The following is a 14,914-nucleotide window of genomic DNA, read 5'->3' as shown; positions in this document are numbered from 1 at the left end:
GAATCAATGATGGCATCCAACCATCTCATCCTCTGACACCTCCTTCTCCTGTCTTCAGTCTTTCTCAGTATCAGAGTCTTTTCCATCTTTCTCAGTATCAGAGTCTTTTCCAATGAGTTGGCTCTTCACATCAGGTAGCCAGAGTATTGGAGCTTCAGCTTCAGCATCAGTGCTTTCAATGAATATTCAGGGGTGATTTCCTTTAGGATTGACTGATTTGATCTTGCTGTCCAAGGGACTCTCAAGAGTATTCTCCAACACCACGGTTCAAAAACCTCAATTCTTCAGTGCTCAGCCTTCTTTATGGTCCAACTCTCATATCTGTACGTCTTCCCTGATAGCTCACTTGGTAAAGAATCTGCCTGCAATGCAGTAGACCCTGGTTCAATTCCTGGATCAGGAAGATCCACTGGAGAAGAGATAGGCTACCCATTCCAGTATTCTCGGGCTTTCCTTGTGGCTCAGCTGGTAAAGAATCTGCCTGCAATACAGGAGACCTAGGTTCGATCCCTGGGTTGGGAAGGCCCCCTGGAGAAGGGAAGGGCTACCCATTCCAGTATTCTTGCCTGGAGAATTCCATGGACTGTACATAGTCCATGGAGTCGCAAAGAGTTGGACACGACTGAGCAACTTTCACTTTTCTCATATCCTTACGTGACAATTGGAAAAACCATGAACTGAACTGACTACATGGACCTTTGTTGGCAAAGTGCTCTCTCTGCTTTTTAGTATGCTGTCTTGGTCTGTCATAGCTTTCGTTTGTAGGGAGGTTTATCATTACAGATTCTATTTCACTTTCAGTGACTGCTCTGTTCAACTGATCGATTTCTTGATTCAATTTCAGTGGGCTGTATGTTTCTAGAAAGTTGTCCATTTCTTCCAGGTTGTCAAATTTGTTGGCATATAATTTATTTTTGTTTTTTGGACATGTTGTGCAGCTTTCAGGATCTCAGTTCCCCAGCAAGGGATTGAACCTGGGCCATAGCGGTGAGGAGCTGCAAGGCCTAACCACTAGATCAGGGAGTTCCCAGCATTTTATTGTTCATAGTATTCTATTATGGGTTTTTGTATTTCTGCAGGATTTGTTGATTTCTCCTTTTTCATTTCTTATTTTCTTTATATAGGTTCTTTCTCTTTTCTTAATGAGCCTGGTCAAAGGTTTGTCAATGTTGTTTACCCTTTCAAAGACCAAACTCTTGATTTTAATAATTTTTTTCTGTTTTTTTTTATTTTTTTATGTCCTCCATGCTCTTTATTCTTTCCTTCCTTCTACTAACTTTAGGTTTTGTTTGTTCTTTTTCTAATTCTTTTATGTGTTAGATTAGTTTGTTTGAGATTCTTCTTGTTTTTCGAGGAAGACCTTTATTATTATGAACTTCTTTTTTTTTTTTTGAACAGAGGAAAATTTATGCGTCGAACCTGGACTGGTCACTTATGATAATATACATGCTACAATTCCATTCTCTCCCTCTAAGAACTGCCTTTGCTGCAGGCCATAGATTCTGTATCATTGTATTCTGATTGTTACTTGTCTCAAGGTATTTTTTAATTTCCTTTTGATTTCTTCATTGGTTTTTTAGTAGCATGTTGTTTAGTCTCTATGTAATCTTCTTTTCCTCATTCCTTTTCCTGTGGTTGATTGGTAATTTTGTGCCATTGTGGTTGGAGAAGATGCCTGAAATACTTTCTATACTCTTGAATTTGTTGAGGTTAGTTTATGCCCTACTGGGTGGTCAGTTCTAGAAAATGTTCCATGTGCACTTGAAAAGAATGTATCTTCTACTTTGGGGGGATGTGACGTCCTGAAAATATGAATTAAGTGTAACTGTTCTGTTGGGTCATTTAGGACTTCTGTTGCCTTACTGAGTTTCTGTTCAGCAGATCTGTTCTTTGATGTGAGTGGGCTGTTAAAGTCTCCTACTACTATTGTCTTCCTGTCGGCTTCTCCCTTTATGTCTTGCTGTTTAGTCACTAAGTTGTGTCCAACTCTTTCTGACCCCAGGGACTACAGTCATCCAGGCTCCTTCTGCCTGTGGGATTTCCCAGGCAAGAATACTGGAGCGGGTGCCATTTTCTTCTCCCCAGGATCTTCCCAGCCTAAGGATTGAACCCACGTGTCCTGAATTAGAGGCAGATCCTTTACCACTGAGCCACCAAGGAAGCCCTTATGTCTGTTAGTGTGTGTTTTATATATTTGGGTGCTCCTGTGTTAGGTGCATGTATGTGGACAAGTATAATATCTGCTTGTATTGATCCTTCTGCCGTTTATATAGTGTCCTTTATCTTTCTTTATGGTCTTTGTTTTAAAGTCTAATTTGTCTGATGTTAAGTATTGCAATTTCTGCTTTCCTTTTATTTCCAGTACATGAAATATCTTTTTCTGTGCCCTCACTTCTAATCTGTGTCCTTTGCCATAAGGTGGATCTCATATAGGCTGCATATTTTAGGGTCTTTTTTGTTTTAATCCAGTCTGTCACTCTGTCTTTTGATTGGAGCATTCAGTCCATTGATATGTAAGGAATTATTGATACATATGTATTTATTGCCATATTAAACCTTGTTTTCCAGTTGATTCTTTGTTTTTCTTCCTCTTTCTTTTTGTGGTTTGATGATTTACTTTATGCTTGTGTTCTTTTTTGTTTTTTGTGCATTTATTTTGTTTTTGATTTGTGACTGCCCTGTTTTTTAAGTATAGTAACCCTTTTGTTTATCTGCTTGCTTTAAACTGATAGTCATATCTGCTCAAACATATTCTAAAAAAAAAAAAGAATGTGCATTTTCTTACTGTCCTTCCCCACATTTTATGATTTTGATGTCCTTTTTTACATCTTCGTTTATCTTTTTGCTGTTGCTTGTATTTATCATCACTTTCACAAATAGATTTTTTCCTTTTTTTGGATATTTAGACTAGCCAGTTTAAATGATTTACTTTCCAGTCATGATTTCTCCCTTGCTGTATCTCCTTCCTTCTTTTCTATTTAGAGATCTTTTAATATTTCCATAGTTTTACTGTTCATGTATTCACTTCGTTTTTGCTTGCCTGAGAAATTCTTCATTTTTCTTCTTATTCTAAACAATAATCTTATTGGATAGAATATTCTAGATTGCAGAATTTTCCCTTTCAAGACTTTGAATATATTTTGCCACTCCCTTTTGGCCTGCAGTGTTGATTGGCTTATGGGGGTTCCCTTGTAATTAACTCTTTGTCTTGCTGCCGTTAGAATCCTCTTTTAACTTGTGCAATTTTTTTTATAGTATGTCTTGGTGTAGGTCTGTTTGGAGTCATATAGTTTAGGATCCTCTGTGCTTCTTATATCTAGATATCTGTTTGGTTCTTTAGGTTTGGGAAGTTTTTAGTCATAATTTCTTCAAATACACTTTCAATCCCCTTTTCTCTTCTCCTTATGGAAAACATATTACACATATATCGACGCACTTTATTTTATCCAGTAGGTCTCATATTGCTTTAATTTTTTTCATTTCGCTTTCTGTCTGCTGTTTTGTGTAATTTCCTTTGTTCTGTCTTCCAGATCACTTATTCCTTTTGCATTATTTATTCTGGTATTCATTACCTTTAGCTCAACTTGCATCTTGGCAAATGAATTTTCTAACTTTTCTTGGCTCCTCCTTATAGTCCCTAGTTCCTTTTTATAGTAATTTGCATTTCTGTTGATAGCCTTTCTTAATTCCCTTAGCATTTGCATTACCTCTTTTTGAAGTTGGTGTCTGTTAGACTGACAAGGTCTGTTTCACTGTTCCTTTAGGGGAATTCTCCTGGTCTTTTAGTTGGGAGTAGTTCCTCTACTGCTTCATTTTAGTGATATTTCTCTTAGTCTGTGAGTTTAGGAGAAACAGTCATCTACTGCAGCCTTGGAGGACTTCATATGTGAGGGTGTCCCTGCATAGCTTGTGTGGATGTGAGACTTCTTTGAGGGTTGTTTTCGGTTTAAATGCTTGCTGTCTCTTTTCTCCACGTGTGCTGTCCATTATCCACTTGATAAGGGGTGTGCAGGTGCTTGGCCCACGCACAGTCCCAAAAAGCCAAGGGCAGCAGTTGGTGCTCAGTCATGAGTGGTCTGCAGCTACCTCTGGAGTCTGAGGTGGTAGTGGCCGCTTGTGCCTACCCCGGAGCTTGTGGTGCCCTGTCACCTGAGAGCACACAGAGGGAAAGGAATTCCTATGGCAGTCCTACGCCTCTCCTTGCATGCCCCCTAACAATATCACCTTACCTCTCTGGTGGGCCCAGGCTTATTCCCATATTCCCTTGGTTGGGGCACGTGACATCCTAGTCCCCTTGGGCTGTCCATACTGCCAACCCCAGTCCTCTCCCCAGTTCTACGTCTGAAGCCTGAGCCTCGGCCCCCACCTGCCTCCGTGGATGAGCATCTCAGACTGGGGAGGGCCTGGTGGCAGTACTGACCATCTGTGTAGGTCTGTCTCTACATTGCCCTCTGTAAACCAGTTCTGTACTCTCTGAGACTCCAAAGCCCCTCGTCTGTCCCCACTGATCTCTCCGCCTGTGACAGGGCTTCCAAGTGAGCAGAAACCTTTCCCCTCTCATAGCTCCTGTCCAGATTCCTTTCTCTCTCTCTCTTTCTTTGTTTTTCTTTGTTCTGCCCTTCACAGTTAAATGGAGATTTTTTTGCCCTTTGAAAATCTAGAAAATGTTCTACCAATGTTCACTAGATGTTCTGTGAGAACAATTCTACATGCCGATGTATTTTTTATATATTTGTGAGAGAAGGGATGCTCCCCATCCTACTCTTCCTCCATCTTGATCTGATCCCCCAAAATACTGGTGTCTTTAGATTTCTCTTCTCTGAGTGGTATTCTAAATCACGTAGGTTTGCTTTATAAGAGTTGAGATTTCCTTTCTAAACATGAAATAGACAAAATGTAAAGGGAACTGACCTTTTTGTTTATTTCTAGGAGCTGCATGCTGCTTCCCTTGAACAGCACCTTCTTGATCAGATTCGAATAGTTTTTCCGAAAGCCATTTTTCCTGTCTGGGTTGATCAGCAGACTTACATATTCATCCGGATTGGTAGGTGTTATTGTAACGTTTTCTGTCACACTCTTCACTGTAGCATTGACTTCAACGCAGAGGTAAATGCACACTAATGACCCTTGTTTTCTGAACAGTTGCACTAATGCCCGGTGCTCCTTATGGAAGGCTGGAGACTGACACCAGACTCCTTATTCAGCCAAAGACCCGCCAAGCCAAAGAGAACACATTTTCAGAAGCAGATAATGCACCTGGAAAATTTCATAATTATGGAAGAGACCAAAAAGGATTGACAAAAGAGCTTCAAACCAAGCAACTTCAATCAAATACTGTAGGAGTCGCTGGGTCTAAAGAAAGAGAATCAGAGGATAGAATTGACTCATCATTTATGCCAAGCTTATGGACTATGATAGGAAGCATTTTTTCTTCTGGGTCTGAGAAGAAACGAGGCACATCCTGGGGGCTAACTGAAATCAATGCTTTCAAAAACATGCAGTCAACAGTTGTTCCTCTGGACAATATTTTCAGAGTATGCAAGTCCCAGCCTCCCAGCATATGTAAGGCATCAGCAACTTCTGTGTTTCACAAACATTATGCCATTCATGTATTTCCATGGGACCAGGAATATTTTGATGTGGAACCCAGCTTCACTGTGACCTATGGAAAGCTAGTGAAACTGCTTTCTCCAAAGCAACAGCAAAGTAGAACAAAGCAAAATGTCCTGTCACCTGAAAAAGAGAAGCAGATGTCAGAACCTCTAGATCAAAAACAGGTTAGCCCAGACCATAGTCACAAAGCTGGCAAGACCTGTGTGCTAAAGGTAGTCTGGAATGGACTTGAGGAACTGAAGAATGCCATTAAATACACCAAAAACTTAGACGCCCTTCATCTTGGGAAAGTCTGGGTTAGTATATGTCTTTCTTTAAAAATTATACTGTATTGTGTTAGTTGCTCAGTTGTGTCTGACTCTTTGCAACCCCATGGACTGTAGCTCGCTAGGCTCCTCTATCCATGGAATTCTCCAGGCAAGAATACTGGAGTGGGTAGTCATTCCTTCTCCACGGGATCTTCCCAACCCAGGTATTGAACCTGGGTCTCCCACATTACAGGCAGATTCTTTACTGTCTGAGCCACCAGGGAAGCCCCAAATTGTACTGTAGTTGATTTACAGTGTTGTTTGTTTCTGGTGTATAGCAAATGGGTTAGTATAAATCTTAGAAAATAATTTTATGTTGCTTGAACTTGCCCGAATTTTGAATTAAAATATTATAATATTTTATGCACAAGTTGGAAACCAGTGTAACAAATACTATTTAAAGTCCCCCCTCCTCTAGTCTTCCCTGGTGGCTCAGATGGTAAAGAATGTGCCTGCAGTGCAGGAGACCAGGGTTCGATCCCTAGTTTGGGAAGATCTCCTGGCTACAGTCCATGGAGTCACACAGAGTCGGACAAGACTGAGTGACTAACAACAGCAGCAACAAAAAGTTCCCGTGGGGACACATTTCTGACTTCAGGGTAAAGTCCTTGTTTGGGTAAGGTTTATGTGTTTAAAAGGCTAATCAACTTGGACAGGTGAAAGCTAAGATAGGTACAGGTCCAGAGAGGCTGCCTGGGGTAACGAGTCAGTAAGTAGAATGAGGATTCAAACCCTGGCAGGCTGACTCCTGAGTTCATGCTTCAAATGGAGTGCCCAACGAAGCCTCACATCTTTAATGCCTGAAGATTTGCTTCCACATTCTTGAAAGCAAAGGAAGGTCTTGGCATGTACTGGTGTAGATGCCTGGTGTAGGGAGAGACCCACAGCGTGAGATGACCTGGATTCAGAGGTGCCCAAAAAGCTCCTTCCCCTGCTGGCATTGGTTCTTTACTGTGATGGAGAGCAAAAGCAGCACAACTAGCATTCCCCTCCGCACCCTAACTTCAGATGTCAATGTTAATTTCATATGAAATGAGTCACCAGCCTCCTTTATTTTAACCTGATTTTGAAGGAAGATTATTAGAACAGGGAAGAACAATGGAGAGGAAAGGGAGTCTCCTTAGTAGATTTCTTTTACTCTCACAGTTTAGACTGTGACCTTTAGGTAGGTGACTTAACAAGTTGTAATCTCTTCAGCCTACATCATTCTCTAAAGCTCCAACCGTACCTCATATTTTCTGTTCTCTCTAATCTCTTACTCAAGAAGATTCCACTGCATCTTGAAAATCATATTGTCTGAACTTGTTAATGGACCTGTCTGTTTCTAATAATAATTCTGCCATTAGGCAGGAAACACGGTTATTTCCTTGATATTATATGGTGAGGAGGGGGTGGAAAAGTGGTGATCGAGTCCTGGAGACCAGCTGAGACGGCAGTGAGAAGCCTGCACTTCCCACTCTGTGGTCAGGTTGGGAGGATGGCCAGTGAGAGGTGGCGGTTAGCTGCTGTCAGGTACTCAGACTGGCTTAACCAGAGAGATCAAAAGTGATCACCTTCTGAAGCGGATGTTAAAAGGAACAACTGTAGGAAAAAATTGAAATGTTAGTATCATAACAGTACCTGAATGCCCACCTATACTATGAATCATGGCAGTATCTTATCATTCACCTGAGTTGATAGAAATTAATATCAGTGTTTATGCTATGGAATATTTCTTAATCAAGGTTTTAATATTTATATTTTAAATTCATTTTTATATATTGCAGATTCCAGATGACCTGAGAAAGAGACTAAATATAGAAATGCATGCAGTCGTCAGAATAACTCCAGTGGAAATTACCCCTAACATTCCAAGATCTCTAACACTACAACCTACAGAAAGCTTAGTGAGTTCACATTTGTATGTTCCATCATGGTTGTTTACATGCATTGGAAAATTTCTAGTTGCTTTAGCTAAGTAATAAGAATGTACTCCTTTATTCTAGAAGGGCAAAGAAGTCTTATTGTCTTTTGGTTTTATTGTGATAAAATGCATATAAGATAAAATGCTGTTTTAACTCTTTAAGTGTGCAATTTAGTGCCATTAAGTACATTTATAATATGAAACCATCACTATTTCTGAAACTTTTCCATCCCCTGATTAGAAACTTTGTACCCATTAAGCAATCACTCCCCATCTTTTCCTCCCCCCAATTCTCAACTGTGATCAGTCTCTGTGAATTTGCTTGTTCTAGATCTTATATGTAAGTGGAATCATATGGTATTTGCCCTGTGTCTTCGTTATTTCATTTAATGGGTTGTCAGGGTTTATCCACACTGCAGCATATGTCAAATGTCAGTCCTGTTTATAGCTGCATAGTATTCCATTGTATGTATATATACACATTGTTTATTCATCTGTTGATGGACAGTGGGGTTATTTCTGCTTTTTTTTAAAAAAAAAAAAGCCGTTGTAATTAATGCTGCTGTGAATATTGATATACAAATATTTGAGTCCCTACATTCAGTTCTTCTGAGTACTTACCTAGGAGTTGAATTGCTAGATCAACTGGTATTGTTTACCTATTTGAGAAACCAAAAAGTCTTTTTTTTTTTTTCCTGCTCTGGAACTGTGTTGCTGCAAGCAGGCTTTCTCTAATTGCAATGAGCAGGGGCTACTCTCTAGTTGCAGTGCACAGACTTCTCACTGCAGTGGCTTCTCTTGTTGTCGAGTATGGGTTCAGTAGTTGTGGCGCTTGAGCTTAGTTGCCCCATGGCATGTGGGATCTTCCTGGACCAGGGGTCAAACCTGTGTCCCCTTCACTGGCAAGCAGATTCTTAACCACTGGACCACCCGGAAAGTCTGCAAGAAGTCTTTAATAAGTGATATACATATAACATACATTGTGCCAATGCAAATATGGATGATTTGGCATTTAAAGGATTGATATTTTTGCTATATCTGGGCAGTTTTTAAAGAAAATTCTCACGTTTCAATATTAACAGTGCAATCAATGTAAAAGAGAGCTGGACTGTTTTACTTTTCAACACTTAATTTTGATAGAAACTGATATGGTCAGGAATTGAAGTATGGAACTTAATTTTAAAATCTCTTTAGAGTATTATTAGGCTTCCCTGATAGCTCAGTTGGTAAAGAATCTGGCTGCAATGCAGGAGACCGCAGTTCGGTTCCTGGGTCGGGAAGACTTGCTGGCGAAGGGAAAGGCTACCCAGTCCAGTATTCTATTCTGGAGAATTCCATAGACTGTATAGTCCATGGGGTCACAAAGAGTCAGATACAACTGAGCGACTTTCATTTATTTTCTTTTAGAGTGTTATCATCTGTACCAACAAAGATTTCCAGTTCTCAGAGAATTGTAACACAGGAAAATTATTATATGTTTAGAAAATGCCAAACATGACTTAATCCTTCTCTGATAATTTGCATTATACTTCTGGATCCTCTGGATAATGATGGTCATTATGTCAAGGTCATTATAAAACCATTTTAACAGATCTTTCTGCTTGATAGAACTTCAGATAAAATAGTTTCTATTTTGTGACTAGAGAAGAAGAAAACAAATAGGATACATGCCATTTCCATAATAGTATGCAACTGAGCATTTAACATATTCACTGAACAATATATGGTGATTTGTCGTTTTAACTTTTTGCTTCTTTGACCTTCGGTTGTTTTCTGATTTGTACTTTATATTATAGTTGATTTACTTTAGAGTATAGTTGATTTACTGTGTTAGTTTCAGATGTATAGCAGATTGATTCAGTTCTACGTATATCCATTCTTTTTCAGATTCTTTTCCCATGTAGATTATTACAGAATATTGACTGGAGTTCTCTGTGCTATACAGTAGTTCCTTGTTGATTATTTTACATATAGTCGTGTGTATGTTAATCTCAAACTCCTAATTTATCTTCCCTCCACCTTTGCATTTTGATAACCATAAGTTGTTTTTGGAATCTGTGAGTCTTGTTTCTGTTTTGTAAATAAATTAATTTGTATCATTTTTTAAGATTCCACATATAAGTGAAATCTTTTTCTGTCTGAAATAGAAGTAATTCAATTAGTATGATTTATGTCACAGTGTTCTGGCTATGTTTTCCTCTAAGAATTTTTTTAATTAGATTATAGTTACTTTACAGTGTTTTACAACAAACTGAATTAGCTATTTGTTTAGTCTCAATGTCATGTCTGACTCTGTGCGTGCGACCCCATGGACTGCAGCAACCAGGCCTCCCTGTCCTTCACTATCTCCCGGAGATTGTTCAGACTCATATCCAGTGAGTTGGTGATGCCATCTAACCTTCTCATTCTCTGCTGACCTCTTCTCCTTTTCCCTAGCATCAGAGTCTTTCCAGTGAGTCAACTCTTCACATCAAGTGGCCAAAGTATTGGAGTTTCAGCATCAGTCCTTTCAGTGAATATTCAGGACTGATTTCCTTTAGGATTGGCTAGTTTAATCTCCTGCAGTTCAAGGGACTCTCAAGCATCTTCTCTAGCACCACAATTTGAAAGCATCAATTCTTTGGCACTCAGCCTTCTTTATGGTCTGATTCTCTCATCGATACATGACTAGTGCAAAGACCCTAGCTTTGACCATATGGATATTTGCCAGTGAACTGATGTCTTTGCTTTTTAATACAACTGTAGGTTTGTCATAGCTTCATGTCCAAGAAGCAAGCTTCTAATTTCATGGCTGCAGTCACTGTCCGCAGTGATTTTGGAACACAGAAACTCTGTCACTGCTTCTACTTTTTCCCCATCTATTTGCCATGAAGTGATGGGACTGAACGTCATGATGTTAGTTTTTTGAGTGCTGAGATGTAAGCTATCTTTTTCACTCTCCTCTTTTCACCTTCATCAAGAGGCTTTTTAGTTCCTTTTCACTTTGTGCCATTAGGGAGGTGTCATCTGCATATCTGAAGTTGTTGATATTTCTCCCAGCAGTCTTGATTCCAGCTTGTAACTCATCCAGCCCAGTATTTCGCATAATGTACTCTCTGTATAAGTTAAATATTCAGGGTGACAATATACAGCTTTGATGTACTCCTTTCTCAAGTTTGAATCAGTCTGCTGTTCCATGTAAGGTTCTAACTGTTGCTTCCTGACCAGCATACAGGTTTCTCAGGAGACAAGTAAGATGGTCTGGTATTCCCATCTCTAAGAATTTTCCACAGTTTGTTGTGATCGGCTTTCCCATAGTCAGTGAAGCAGTAGTTGTTTGTTTTTTTTTTCTGAAATTCCCTTGCTTGATCTATGATCCAATGAATGTTGGTGGTTTGATCTTGGTTCCTCTGCCTTTTCTAAGTCCAACTTGTACACCTGGAAGTTCTTGGTTTTTAAGTATTGCTGAAGCCTAGCTTGAAGGATTTTTGAGCATAACCTTACTAGCATGAGAATTGAGTGCAATTGTATGGTAGTTTTTACATTCTTTAGCACTGCCCTTCTTTGGGATTGGAATGAAAACTGACCTTTTCCAGTGCTGTGGCCACTGGTGGGTTTTCCAAATTTGCTGACATATTGAGTGGAGCACTTTTAACAGCATCATCTTTTAGAATTTGAAATAGCTCAGCTGGAATCCTATCCCCTCCACTAGCTTCGTTGATAGCAATGCTTCCTAAGGCCCACTTAGCTTCACACTCCAGGATGTCTGGCTCTTGCTGAGTGACAACACTGTCTTGGTTATCCAGGTCCTTAAGAGCTTTTCTGTACAGCTCTTCTGTGTGTTCTTGCCACCTCTCCTAACTCTCTGTTTGTTTTTTCAAGCTTCTGGTTCTTTGTTAAACATTTCTGTGTCCTCTCAGTCTGTGCCACCATTCTTTTGTTGAGATCTTGAGTCATCTTTACTCCAGTTGCTCTGAATTCTTTCCCAGGCACATTGCCTGTCTCTGCTTCACTTAGTTGTTCTTCTGGGGTTTTATCTTGTTTCTTTGTCTGGAACATATTTCTCAGCTGGGTCTTACTTTCTAACTTTCCGTGTTTGTGGTCTCTGTTCCTCAGGCTACAGGATTGTGGTTCTTCTTGCTTCTGGTGTCTTCCCCCCTAGTTGGTGAGGTGGATCCAGGGGCTTGTGCAGGCTTCCTGTTGGAAGAGACTGCTGCCTGCCCCCCTGGTGAGTGGATCTGGGTCTTGTCTATCTGTCAGCAGGGCTGTGTCAAAGGGTGTGTTTAGAGGCAGCTGTTGGCTCAGGGAGACATTTAGGCAACCTGTCTGCTCGTGAGTTGGGCTGTGTTCCCACCCACCCTGTTGGTTGCTTGTTCTGAGGTGTTCCAGCACCGGAGCCTGCAAGCTGTTGGGTGGGGCTAGGTTTCAGTGCCAAAAGATGACCTCCGGGAGAGCTCATGCCAATGAACAGTCCCTGGGGCTTCTGTCACCAGTGGCCTTGTCCTCCACAGTGAGCCACAGCCAGTCCTCACCTCCCCAGGAAACTGTCTAAGGCCTGCAGGTAGTTTTGGCCCAGGCTCCCATGGAGTCTCTGTTTAGCCCTGGATCCTAGTGCACATGAAACCTTGTTGAGCACCTGCATTTAAGCTGCACTGGCCTTCACAGACCAAATACTCTGATGACTCCTCCTCCCAATGCCAGACCCCCCCTGACTGGGCACCCTGACATGGGGCTCAGAACTCTCTCACTCCTGTGGGAGAACTTCTGTGATACTATTACTTTCCAGTTTGTGGGTCTCCCACCCAGTGGGTGTGGGATTTGATGATATCACAAAAGCACCGCTCCTACTGTCTTATTGTAGCTTTTCTTTGTCTTTGGGTGTAGAATATCTTTTATGGTGGGTTCAGGTCTTTTTGTAGATGTTTATATAGCAGTTAGTTGTGATTTAGCTGTCCTCTTGAGAAGAGGAGAGCTGAAGTCCTTGTACTTGCCCTCTTATCTCTGTCTTGTCTCTCAGTATCTTATTAAAAACCACGTGAAGGAAATTTAATATTGTCTTGATAACTGCAGGATTTTCAGAGTCAGATATTTTGCTGTCTATATTGCATTGATACTTTTAAGTAACCTTTAAACATATAGACGATAGTATAAAAATCTTTGTAATGTGGAACTTTGATGGCTTTTATAAAGTTTTGAGTTTTTTTTTTTTAGTTTATAGGAGCTCTCCTTTTAATGTAGTTATTGATCTTGTTTTTTTTTTTTTTCCCAAAAACTGGGTCTTATGTACAAAAATAATTAGCCACTGCTCATTAGTTTTTGTTTTTTCCTCTGGTATCGGCAATGGGATATTTCCTTTCCTGTCCCTAGTTGTGTGCTTTGGTGGAAGCTGTGTGACCTTGGCAGGTCTCTCTAGGCTGATTATATCATTTAGGACAGAAAGGTGTTTGATTCTAGAGGAACTATGAGTTGCTTTCTGATTCTAAAAGTCTTGATTTTTTAATGGTTTTTATTTTCATTTTATAACTTTCTCTAGGTCTTTAATCCCATTTTCCAATAATATACAAAGAAGTAACTGACTTATTTCTGTGATTTTTTAAGAGTGGGAAAGTGACGCCTTTTCTTAGTTTAGCTTGTTTTTTTAATGGTGAGCGTATTCTAAACTGAGCTTATCAGTGGATCTAATGAATGAAGAGAGATAACAGATATGAGTTGTTGCATATGAGCTGTTAGATAATAGATATGGGAGTTGCGAAATGGTAGAAGTTTATTTTCCTAGGCAGATAGTGTCTTTCACATATGAATTTTGGTTAGTTCTGTTTTGTATTTCAAGAAGATTGTTTAAACTTAATAATATTAATCTAAAAGTTTCAGAAATTAGCAGTGTTTTTCTCAGAATTTCTTCATATCTTTTGAACAGTTTATTAACACTCTACTTGTTGAACGTATCAGCCATCATAGAAAAAAAAGAAAGTGAGACTAACATATAAAGAGTTTGTTTTTCTCATGTGCAAAGAAGTTTGGAGGAACTCACAGGTGGTTAAAGCACGTAACCACAGATCCAGGCTCCTTCGATCGTCCTCTTCTGTCATCTTTAGCCTTTGTCTCTCCTCCTCTTAGATGCAAGGTATTTGCGGTGGTAATAGACATCACATCTGCATTCTTGGCAGCAGAAGGAAAGGCACAAAGCCAAACTCTTCTCCTTGCAGAGTTTTGTTAGGGAGAGAAGGCCTCTTGGATTGCTGATGGTAATGCGTTGGCCAGAGTGCAGCCACACACGTGCACACACAGCTCCAAGCTGGGAACAGAGGAGCCTGCTCCATCACTACAGAGCTTGCTTCACAGGAAGCAAGAGAGAATAGGGTTGGAATGGTTATCAAGTGAGCTAAATTATGCTCTGTGTATCACTGGGCGTAGAAAAAAGGAGCATTTAAAACTTTGCCACTTGTATGACTTTTTCTTCAGACCGCACCATACTCAGAGTACTATAATGTCAGGTCCCAAATCTGTGCCTGTGACCATCATTTTACTGGCGAGATAAGGTATTAAAATAAGAATGTTCAGTTCAGGTAATAGAATATCGTTACTGTTTCTTTCCTTTCCTCTGGCAGTCTGAAGATGTAGGTGAAGAAGACATAAAAACTGTGTTCTGTTCATGGCTACAGCAGTCTACCACTGCCACAATTCCTCTGATAGTATCAGAGGAGGAGTACATTAAACTGGACATGAAAGATGGTAAGTATATTTTATTTGTTATTTTAATATTTTTCCTATTAAAGAACTTGGAAAATTTTTCATTGTTTTTCCATCTTGTGATCAGTATGAACAGGAAACCTAATAATAATAATTAAACAGTAGATTTTATGTATCAAAGAACCCTTTTGTTTAAACGTAAATAAATTTAAATTTTAAATTATTTCATCTCAGCTTAAGTACTAACTACATTTATTACTTTCTTTTTAACAGGGGTGAAGGAGTTTTCTCTGAATATAGTTCATTCTTGGGAAAAGGAAAAAGAAAAAAATATTTTTCTATTGAGTACCAATCTGCTGCAGAAGATGACAGTACAAGTAATTGCATACTACTGAATATTTAATGATAACATTTTCACATG

General features: G+C 39.7%; 1 protein-coding gene across 1 annotated transcript in view; it reads left to right on the top strand.

Annotated features, from left to right (window-relative positions):
* PEX1 (peroxisomal biogenesis factor 1) overlaps positions 1-14,914 on the top strand; it is an 85,137-nt gene that overhangs the window by 17,088 nt on the left and 53,135 nt on the right. The window contains exons 4-8 of the mRNA XM_055420423.2: positions 4,930-5,044; positions 5,143-5,909; positions 7,688-7,807; positions 14,412-14,535; positions 14,767-14,870. Coding sequence (XP_055276398.1) covers positions 4,930-5,044; positions 5,143-5,909; positions 7,688-7,807; positions 14,412-14,535; positions 14,767-14,870 — 1,230 coding nt within the window. The remainder of the gene's footprint in view (positions 1-4,929; positions 5,045-5,142; positions 5,910-7,687; positions 7,808-14,411; positions 14,536-14,766; positions 14,871-14,914) is intronic.

The sequence above is a fragment of the Moschus berezovskii genome, chromosome 3, assembly GCF_049115385.1.
Source record: "Moschus berezovskii isolate FMDL1 chromosome 3, NW_MosBer_1.0, whole genome shotgun sequence".
NCBI lineage: Eukaryota > Metazoa > Chordata > Mammalia > Artiodactyla > Moschidae > Moschus > Moschus berezovskii.
The sequence above is the reverse complement of the archived record's forward strand: the minus strand, read 5'-3'. Positions and strand labels throughout refer to the sequence as shown.